The 11,297-nt window shown below is 48.7% G+C and overlaps 1 protein-coding gene across 1 annotated transcript; it reads right to left on the bottom strand.

Moving 5' to 3' along the window:
* Positions 1 to 7,542: 7,542 nt before the first annotated feature.
* LOC146267777 (histone H3-like) lies at positions 7,543 to 7,981 on the bottom strand. The gene has a single exon (XM_084709499.1). It carries the CDS (start codon positions 7,979 to 7,981, stop codon positions 7,571 to 7,573), a length of 411 nt encoding a protein of 136 aa, XP_084565625.1. The 3' UTR covers positions 7,543 to 7,570.
* Positions 7,982 to 11,297: the final 3,316 nt, after the last annotated feature.

Here is an 11,297-nt window from a genome sequence, read left to right as displayed (position 1 = left end):
CAAGCACATTCCAATTCTTTGGCAAATGATGCCACGTCAGGTGTGACACGTTCAACAAAAGGTGAAGTACTTTCTCTTTCAGTCCACAGAATGAAATCACAATATCGTTTGTCAGTAATCAAAGAATAGAATAGAAAAGAATAGAAAATAGAATGCATGGTCCCGCTTCAGTCTCATTTTTTCTTGCACATCTTTTTCAAGGCAAAAGTGTGCAACAGAATTTGCTGCCTCATTAACAGAAAGGTCCTTTACAGAAAAGGGGCACTTAATTTCAATGACACCTGAACCACAGCAGCTGCAGGAAACAATGCCATCAGGTGAGGCCCCAATAAATGGGTGCAGGGGTGAAATCCTGAATCCAGCTGTTCCCACTATGACATCCATGTGTGAGAGGCGATGCTGCATTTCATAGTATTTTCTTGACAATTCCTTGTCCTGACATCCCCATCTCAAGAAACAACAATAACATTAGTTTTGGAGCTTGATGGTGTTTTAAGCCCCCAATGGCTCCTTAGAGGCACCTCAACCTTAAACCTACCCATCCCCTCGTTGCCTTGAAGGCGCCGTTGGGGGCTTAAAACACCAAACCAGTTTTGGACAATAGTAATGTAATATAATAGTAAATTGGTACCTCCCTGCTTTTTCCAACTGATACTACTTGGTTTTACACTCCTGCTTTTTTAGAATAGTACTTCCTGGATTTACCCTCCCTGTTCTTTTACATACATCACATTCACTTGATTGTACACCATCCGGAAATGACAGTTTTATACACAGGAGCAGTTATACACTGCATGCCCCATTTTACCCTAACAATTCTATGCTCATGAATACCTGGTAGCCTCACTGGTGAAACTATGGGACTTTGGGTAGCATATTTGTCTTATCAGAAACACTGCAGGCTTTCTGATGTCTGTCTTTGTGGCTGCTCTGAAGGTAGATCCTGTTACCCTACCACTCCTTTGCTCAAACAAGATTTTGGACTTGGGCTCGGGTCTCCTCCTCTACAATATAACTCTGAAAATGTGACGATCCAAACTGTTAATTAACTGTTCATTAACATAAGTACGTAACATCTGAATCTGAAATCAAATCAAATTTATTTGTATAGCCCTTTTTATACGCAAGCATGTCACAGAGGGCTTCACATACGCCCATAGAACTGCTCCTCAACCAACCTAAACCCTCAAGGAAGACAAGGAAAAACTCCCAGAAAAACTCCCAACGGGAGAAAAAATGGAAGAAACCTTGGGAGGAGCAATTCAGAGAGGGATCCGGAAATGAAATGAAATCTGTTCCGGGGGAAACAACTCTAAAATAGGTTATATTTATACGAATAAGGATGAAAACAACCAGTCCCCCGTTGTCTCCAACTAGTAACAAAAACTATAACAGTAACAATATACAGCAACGGAACTATTACAGTAACAATATACAATAACAGGTTTACTTAATTTGTAACATTTAAATGGGCAGTGTGAACATAAGCTAAAATCACAATTTAAAAGTTACATGTGATACACACATAGGCAAATGCACACCCCAGGTTTACATAGAAAGTACACACATACTTACCTTTAACAAACATAGAATTTACTAAACAAGAACGTTTTTAATCTAGTTTTAAATGTCGAAACAGTATCAGCCTCCTTAATTGAGACAGGTAATTTGTTCCAGAGAAGAGGTGCTCTATATGAGAACGCCCTACCTCCAGCAGTTTTTTCTTAATTTGGGGTATTACCAGATAACCGGCATCTTGAGATCTTAGAGTCCTTGCAGGGCAATAGGGTGCAAAGAGACCGGAGAAATCATTTATTTCAGTATTAAATTATGCTACCGTTAAAAACACATGTGTTTTTATTTTTTAATCAATGCGGAATGTGTAACTTAAAAATAAACAGATTAGTGCACTGTTTTATTACAATAAATGAAAACCAGTGCAATATGATGAATGTCCAAAAGACGAGATAATATTTGCTTTTGAACAATGTGTGTGTGTTTGTGTGTGTGTGTGTGTGTGTCATTTTGGTTGGTTGACAGTGGTAACAGTTTGGCAAAAGTACAGTGTTGTGTGTTTTACAAATATAAATAGGCTAAACACTTTGCAGTTTGAATTATGTCTTGTAAGGACAAAATCACAGAGTATGTTTTTACGTTTCCACTGTTTGATCGTGCCCATGCCTCTCTCTCTCTGACACAGACACACACACATTCCAGCAATGATGCAATTTTCTGCACCTGTTCTTTGGTCACAGTTATGTCTTCAAATAGTACTTCTGCTCGATCTTGTAACTCTGCTAGTTTGAGGTCTCTTATCTGCTTGTTATACAAGTTGGTGAGGGGTTCTGGTAGATCCAGCATGACAGCCTTTTGCACATGGGATGCTGCATACTTTTTGACAACAGACAGGACTACTGGTTTGATGATCTGCTCCTCTTGTGTGCTGCATTGGGAGAGGTTGTAGAGTTGGGCTTGCTCAGCAGCAGTCAGAGGTGGGAAAGCTGGGGAGGCAGAATGACCTTTCGAAGATCCCCCCAAAAATCCTTAAAACTGTTCTCTGTGAAATGGTTCGAGCACATGTGTAATTGAGGGTCAAACTGCACAGATCTTCCCATATGAATCATGACACAGTCCATTGAGTATTTGGTTCCTTATGAAGACTCAGTGACAGCATTCACTGTACAATCTGGAACACTGCATTTATTCCCGTAGTCCATTTTCCACATGCTAGAAAAACGTTCTTCTCTGTAATTCTGTGGAAGTACATAGAGCAGCGCGCAGCGAGCCAAAAAAGGTGGAGCCCCGTCGGGACATCACAGCGGGTATAAAAAAAAAAAAAAATGTAATTGTGAGATTTACATAGGAAAGAGGTGTCAATGGACTTTGAGGTTCACTGTATGTCCATTTTACCCACTGAACTGTCGTTATTCAACTGTGACAAGGTAAATTCCGTTCTGCAATCAATCGCCCCTTTAATAAATAACGTTTACTATAGATACACAGGAACGGGCTATAACGACAACTTCAAGTTCAGATATTTGTCTGGCTTGACAGGCTCTCCTTTCACAGATTCCAGTGGGCAGGCTCTCCTTTCACAGATTCCAGTAGGCAGGCTCTCCTTAAACAGATTCCAGTGGGCAGGCTCTCCTTTCACAGATTCCAGTGGGCAGGCTCTCCTTAAACAGATTCCAGTGGGCAGGCTCTCCTTTCACAGATTCCAGTGGGCAGGCTCTCCTTTCACAGATTCCAGTGGGCAGGCTCTCCTTAAACAGATTCCAGTGGGCAGGCTCTCCTTTCACAGATTCCAGTGGGCAGGCTCTCCGTTCACAGATTCCAGTGGGCAGGCTCTCCTTAAACAGATTCCAGTGGGCAGGCTCTCCTTTCACAGATTCCAGTGGGCAGGCTCTCCTTTCACAGATTCCAGTGGGCAGGCTCTCCTTTCACAGATTCCAGTGGGCAGGCTCTCCTTAAACAGATTACAGTGGGCAGGCTCTCCTTTCACAGATTCCAGTGGGCAGGCTCTCCTTTCACAGATTCCAGTGGGCAGGCTCTCCTTAAACAGGCTCTGCCGTCAGCAAGGTGAACCTGCCCACTCCCTGTTAAGCCCCATTGTACCAAATGTTGTTGCAGTTCTACCAGAGTTCCACTGAGAGTGATCGTGGTCGATTGCAAAATGAATGGGAGTCCAGTAGCAGTTAGAACTGTACTCTACTGTAGCGAGTGGTACGTGACAGTGGAGCAAGCGGTATATGGCAGTAGCTAGTGGTACGTGCCAGTGCCTCTACTGGCACATGACAGTTACCGTTCTGTTGATAGTGGGACGCAAGTGTCTCGTGGCAGTTGCATTGGGTGTCTTGCAGCTTTTGTTTACTGTTGTGTAACAGCCCCGCGGCCATTTTAGAATAGGAGAACAGGATATGAACTTTTATTTTTTAAATGTGTGGCGGCCTGCGGAAACTTGTGGATGCCGGAGTTCCGAAAGAGAGTGGTAGGTGTTTGGAGGTGCCATGAACTATGGCTTATACAGAGCGTTCAAATTGGTGCTGAAAATAAGTTCATGACTTTGAATTGCAGACACTTTGATGAAGTGGAAGACGGGACTGGGAGAGAAGGCTGTGGAGCTCATCATAGCAGAGACACTCAAACACGCCCCGGCAGCCCATTTAACCCTTGTGTTCTCTTAGGTCATTCTGACCCATCAGTCATTGTGACCCACCATCGTATTGCGACAACTTTACCGAATACAAAAACAAAGTGAAGCATTTTTTTTTTACCGTTGGGCTGTCTCAGACCCCACATTGCGAAGGTTAAAAGAAAATGATTTGTATTGGTTTTTCTATTGGGTAAAATTGGGTAAACAGTACAATGGTTCATTATGAACCTTTTGGTCATGTGACCCGAAGGCAGCACAAGGGTTAAAACCAGCCAGGTGAATAAATCATGATTGCAGCTTCCACATCCAACCTTTCACATGGCTATGTGACAAAAAACAAGAATCCCATATTTTTTTAATGACTTGTATAGACCCTTTCACACCTGCAATTATGTTGATAGGACACTAACCCAGATAGCAAGACGACATTGAATTAATATTGATTTTCCATCTAAATCATCAGAATGCTTGAGATTGAAATCTCAATGCTAAATAAACGTTGAATCATTATTGCAACATAGGGTACTTAGGGTACATTGGAATAACATTGATTTATAGTTGTCCTGATTAATTGATCAAACATCGATTTGTAGTTGACCGGGTAAACAACCGAAAACCGTGGACCTGGCAACAATGGGTACAACTTCCAACAGATTTAATCCACTGCATAGAGGGTTTTCACTGCGCGTCATCAGACCGGAAGTCGCCATATTGGAGGCACTCCGCATCACAACAAAGCACAGGCACTGAAGTATAACTATGCCCGACGTTGTCAAGGAAAATGGTTAATTATTGCCGTATTTCAGGTTGTACCAATAGGACAGATCGAGAAAAACATTTGCAATATTATCGACTTCCAAAAGTTATTAAAAACCAAGGAGAGGAATGTCAGAGATTATCAATGTAAAGGAGGCGCTTGTGTTTGGCAATGCTCAACCAAGATCTACCAGGGAAAAAACAGGATTGAGAGTCACTTGGCTACACCTTGAGTATCGCAATGATATCATACAGTTAAGGTTAGGTTGGTTAAAGACGTTGTTGCATTACTTACTTACAACACAACGGTCGTTGATAACTTGGTACTGCGTCTCCCTCACCCATCCACACACCATCTGGTTATAGGCCTCCAAACCATTGTAGGATTTAAGGTCTTCCGCTGTGTATAGGCTTGGCGAGAAAACCAGGTAGTTGACTATATTGGGATATGCAACTGAAGGAAGAATCACCAGGTAGTCACGGATCCAAGAGGGAGCCGTGACAGACGCTAAACCTGGTCTTAACTTCGAATGCTCCATTCCCCCTGCCCAACCCCCCTCCATGCCCCTTCACCAACCACCAGGATGCCTGGCATCCGAACATTCTCGGCAGGGGCGTCGTTAGTCCCTTTTTACTGGGGCACGTACCCCTGTATAAATCTGCTGTGCCCCAGTAAAATCTAAATTTTGAGGTGTAACAATTTACTTTATTAGTCAATGCATTAATTTAGATTGATAATCCCGGAAAAAAATGTATCTTTGCCGCAAGCACTGTGCATGTTTACGCGGCTGCCATTTCGGCATGTCACGAGGGGTTCGCCAAGACAACATTGTTCAGCCACCCGCTGGTCACCGCTGCACCGCTACCCGCTGGTGTAGGCTCAGGCCACCTCCGAGAGCGTCAGCACCTACATGGGATTTATCTCTGACGCTCTGTGTGGACCACCTTTCGAGCCCTTAGACAATGTGTCATTACGTCTGCTTTCTCTCAAAACGAGTCTGCTCCTCGCTTTGACTACGGCTAAGCGAGTGAGCGACTTGTTCGCACACGCGGATTGTTTGATCATTTCGGGTGATCGAACAAGAGCAGTGTTGCGCCCTAATCAGGCCTTTATCCCCAATGTGATTAGCTGAGCGTTCAGGGCACAGAGCTGCGAACTGAGAGCATTTTTCCCACCTCCGCACAGCGGAGAGGAGGAAAGACGCTTACATAGTCTGTGCCCAGTGCGCGCTCTCTCGCGCTATCTGGAATGCACAGCAGGTATCAGATCTTCTCCCCAGTTACTGATCTTCTACGGTGGATTGAGGACTGGCTTACCACTCTCCAAACAGAGACTTTCTCACTGGCTCTGCAAGGCTATTGGTCTCGCGTACAAGTCTATGAAATGTCCCGTGCCACCTGGCATTCGGGCTCATTCCACCCGAGGAGTGGCGGCCTCAGCCGCCATCCTCAGGGGGGTAGGAGTGGAGGAGATTTGTGAAGCAGCGTCTTGGTCGTCGCCTTCACTATTTGTGCGATATTATCTGTTGGACGTTTCCTCCTCATCGTTTGCTTATTCTGTCCTCAGCATGACTTGTGGATCAGGTGTAACGAGATGACAACTCGCGAGGTTCTTGTGGGCCCTAGATGCGAGTTGTTCGTTGGTTATATCGCCAAATGTGGGACAGTCAGACATTCTCAGTTGAGATGTCTATACTGGATGTGTTCTGTTGCCCCTCCAGCTTAGCTGGTGTGCAGGCGAGAGGAACAACATGATTTTTTGAGTAAACTCTTTCCTGTTTTCACCCTGGACGGCTCTCTGTGTCACAGTAGCGGCCTCACCGGGAGGACAGACCCGGTGTATTATTTACATCAGCAGGTCTGTCCTCGGTGCCTTGTGAGATTGTGTCTTTTTAGATTTGGTCTCACTGGGGGTATATTTGGCCTCGCTCGCTCCGCCTAAACCAATAGGAGCAGAGCTCCCCTATGGGGCGGAGCTCCACGAAATAGAACGATAGTTAATGGAGGTAACTCCAGTTCTATGAGTGGAGCGGAGCCCCATAGGGCTGCAGGCCCAGCTCGACTTATTCAACCCGGCTGTATTTAATACTTTTGGGAGGATGAGTGATGGCTGTCACCCCCTTATATAGGGCACCTGTGTGAGGGACAGGTGTGTATACATTTTGATCTTCAGTCATTAGCTGCACTAGGCAGCGGGTAAACAAATAGGAGCAGAGCTCCTCTATGGGGCTCCGCTCCACTTATAGAACTGGAGCAACCTCCATTAACTATCGTTTCTTCCCGTCTGCTGCTGGCCTCTTGAACAAGGCCAAGGACTCACACTGACATCTATACAAGTTCCTCCACCTAATTGCATGTCATAATGCACTATTCTATATTTTTTGTAACATTTACATACATTTTATATTAAATATTAGTTCTAGTACTATAATTCACTTACAAACACTTATGCAGCTATACATCCAATTTAAATTTGCTAGCCAGCTAGCATTGACGGGAGTTCGCATTTCGAGTGACAATAGTTAATGGTTAGACCCAAGAACATTTCAACACGCATGACCAAGACGTCTGACACAAGGAATTTGTCTTTTGGTAAAAACAGTGAGGTGGCTCTTAAAAGAGCCTTTGTGGGTTTCGAGGTCAAATGATCCCGGGCAACGTCTAAGCGCGCTCTCCGCGGATGCGGCGGGCCAGCTGGATGTCCTTGGGCATGATGGTGACCCTCTTGGCGTGGATGGCGCACAGGTTGGTGTCCTCGAACAGGCCGACCAGGTAAGCCTCGTTGGCTTCTTGCAGAGCCATCACAGCGGAGCTCTGGAAAAGCAGGTCAGTCTTGAAGTCCTGGGCGATTTCCCTAACCAGGCGCTGGAAAGGCAGCTTGCGAATAAGCAGCTCGGTGGACTTCTGGTAACGACGGATCTCTCTCAGAGCCACGGTCCGGGGCCTGTAACGATGAGGTTTCTTCACGCCACCAGTGGCTGGTGCACTCTTACGAGCAGCCTTGGTGGCGAGCTGCTTCCTCGGGGCTTTGCCACCGGTGGATTTACGAGCGGTCTGCTTGGTTCTGGCCATGATGCTTGCCTTCTCGTTTCTGAGTGAAACGTAAATCCTAAAGCGATAGAAAAAGTTTATATCGTCGGTTTGTCGTCCGCTGATTGGATTGCTCTCCCGAGCAGACTGATTGGCAGACCGTCGACGCTTTCTCCTTTGGCAATTGGACGCAGGGACCTAGCGTCCGTTCCCGCCCACACTTGAAACCTGTGGCTCCGCCCTTATCCTTCGCACCGCTGCGCCCAGTGGCGGGCACGTAGTCGATTACAAAATGTGTAAAAAAACAAACATGTGGCCTCAATGCATTCTTGCATTTCAGATCGACCTGGTTTACACCAGTGACAAGCCAAACAATACAGCATTAATATATGTCAAATTACTTGGCCTGTTGACCCACGGCAATAATTTCCTGTCCATTCCTAAGGGATGAGCGCCGGCTTATACTATGTTGGCCTACATGACATGCAGAATGACCAGCACAGCAACCCGTGTAGGTTTACTTAGTGCTGTGGTTCTATTTCGTGGAGCTCCGCCCCATAGGGGAGCTCTGCTCCTATTGGTTTACCCGCTGCCTAGTGCAGCTAATGACTGAAGATTAAAATGTATACACACCTGTCTCTCACACAGGTGCCCTATATAAAGGGATGACAGCCATCACTCATCCTCCCAAAAAATTCAGCACGGGTTGTTCGAATTTAGTGGCTGAAGAATTACGAATTCCTAAGATGAGCTTTTCCATTCCGCCGCTCCCGCGCAAGGCTCTTTTAAGAGCCCAATGCCGGTGCCGTTTCTTGGAGGCCGATGGAGACCACCACGAATTTTGTTTCGTGTGTTTGGGACCTCGGCATGCCAGGGACGGTTTGGTGGACTCTCCTGTCTGCTTGTCGTGCGCTGGTCTCTCCGTTTCGGAGAGGCGGCTGCGTCACGACTTCTTTCAGGTGGAGGAGCCCCTCGAGGATGTGGTCTCTGCTCTGCTCTCCGAGGAGGAGAGTTCGGAATTTGAGGACCACCTCGAGGCGGCTATTGAGGTGCACGCATCTGGGCGGGAACCTCCTGTGGAGGCTTTCTTCCCAGGCGTGTTGCGGTCAACCCCCCCTCACTTCTCTGAGGTAAAAGGGCGCGGGTTATCCTCAGCCTCAGAGGATGATGAGGAGCCGGCTCCCGCCCCTCCCGTCTCCTCAGTGCTGTCTCGCAGGGCAGACTTCCCGTCTGTCATCGCGAAGGCAGCAGAAATAATGGGCGTTCCCCTGCCGGCCTCTCCTCCTGTGGAGGAAGATGACCCGTGGGATGTCGGCCCTCATGCTAAGCGCATGAAAGCCTCAAAGCCCTTGTGCCCCACTATGCCGAAACTGGCAGATTATGTGCAGGGCTCATGGGAAGCGCCATTAGTGGCTAACGCCCCGGTCAAGGCGCTCCTCCCGTTCACGAGGGTGAGCGGGCTGGGTGAGGCAGCCAAGTCCGGTCCCCCACCCTTGGAGCCGTCCCTCGTAGCTTACCTTGTACCAGGGGCAAGCACCTGGATGACGGCGAGGAAGGCGACCCTGCCATCAGCCCGGGACAAGCTTACTGCCTCTCTGGCAGACAAGGCGTATGTCTGGGGTGCGCAGGCAGCGGCTGCCTCTGGGAACGCCGCCCTTCTGACGGCGGCAGTCTCCAAGCTCTCTACGGAGAGACCTGAGGGACTGTCGGCCGAGGAGACGTCGTGGGTTGCCAGGATGGCATCCGCCGCGCTCCACCTGAATCAGGGGGCAGCGATTTGCGCTGGCAGAACGATGGGCAACAGCGTTGTACTTCATCGCCACCTGTGGCTGTCACTAACGGCCATGAGGGAGGCGGACAAGTCCGCCCTGCTCAACGCTCCAGTGGCTAGCGAGGGCTTGTTTGGACCGGCTGTGGCGTCAGCCTCCGAACGCTTCTCGCGCCTGGAGGAGGAGAGGAAGCACCTGCTAGGGCATATGTCCCTGCAGAAGAAGGGTAACACTGCTCCCTTCTCTGTTTCCACAGGTTCCTCGCAAGGCAGGAGGAAACACGCTCGACGTCCGGTGGCACGAGCGGCCGCTGCGACGCAGGATGCTCCTCCCGCGGCACCTGTTCCACCCTCAGCTGCCCCCCCCCTCGAGAGCGGGTTACAGCCGTCCACCTAACACCAGCTGGCGTGGTGGCGGAGGGGGAAAAAAGAGGAGAGCGTGACTGGCGGCGGGGACCGAGGCATCGGCCCCAGTTTTTCTGAATGAAATAAAGAGGCTTGGACCTCCACTTTACCTTTTCCCAGAAAGACAAGTGTTCCATTCAGTGCCTCTTACGTTTTCGACGAGTACAGAGCTGAGCACTCGTACTGCTGTCGAGCGGGTTAATGAGTTGGTTTCGGTTCGCGAGTTGTCCTCAACGAGTGAAACCGAACCATCAAGCACCGCGCACGTAGCGGAGTCAGGCCCAGCTAGCAAGCGTGTGGCCAGACCGCTATCCGTCTCTGTGCCCCATTACACGGCGTGGGGCTCTGTCACGTCACAAGAGACATCGCTGCCGCTGTGCGCCCAGAGCTCTGACCGCGATGTAAGACCTCTCGAGGCTCATCGCGAGGACGGAGCTCAGACATCTCTTGGCCAGGGGGCGCAGCCCCAGCCCTTTCGAGTCGACCCCACCTTGGGCTGTGCCGCCGGTTCGGTGCACAGCGGCGGCTGGGGTCAGACGAGAGTACGGCCGTTTCCTGTCTGTGGCTCCGCAGCTGAACGCACGCCCGCTCTCTCTGCGTTATGCAGAGTGGCGAGAGTCATGCTCACTGCCAAGCTGGCTAGACAGGATACTGAGAGAGGGTTATGCCATCCAGTTCATGCGGACTCCCCCTCCCTTCAGAGGAGTGAGGGAGACACGCTTATCCTGTCCGCAGAAAGCACTCGCGCTCCGGAAGGAGATAACGAGCTTGCTGACCAAAGGGACGGTGATCCCGGTTCCCAGAGATCAGGAGAACTCGGGTCTCTACTCCCCTTATTTTTTGGTTCCCAAGAAAAACGGGGGGATGAGACCGATTCTAGATCTGAGGGTGCTCAACGAGAGTGTGGCCAAACGGCCCTTTCGCATGCTGACGATAAAACGTTTGCTGACTTGTGTACAGCGGAACGACTTTGGGATCAGCATTGATCTGAAGGACGCGTATTTCCACGTGCCTATCAATCTGAAGCACAGGAGGTTTCTGCGTTTTGCCTTCGAAGGGAAAAAGTACGAGTACACGCGCCTGCCGTTTGGGTACGCGCTGGCTCCTCGAACTTTTTCCAAGTGCGTGAAAGCAGCTCTGGAACCGTTACGGCGGAGAGGAATACGCATTCTGGCGTACCTCGAC

Source organism: Hypomesus nipponensis, chromosome 11 (assembly GCF_054491055.1).
Source record: "Hypomesus nipponensis isolate SF chromosome 11, ASM5449105v1, whole genome shotgun sequence".
Taxonomy (NCBI): domain Eukaryota; kingdom Metazoa; phylum Chordata; class Actinopteri; order Osmeriformes; family Osmeridae; genus Hypomesus; species Hypomesus nipponensis.
Note: the sequence above shows the minus strand (reverse complement) of the source record. Positions and strands in the feature narration are given on the sequence as shown.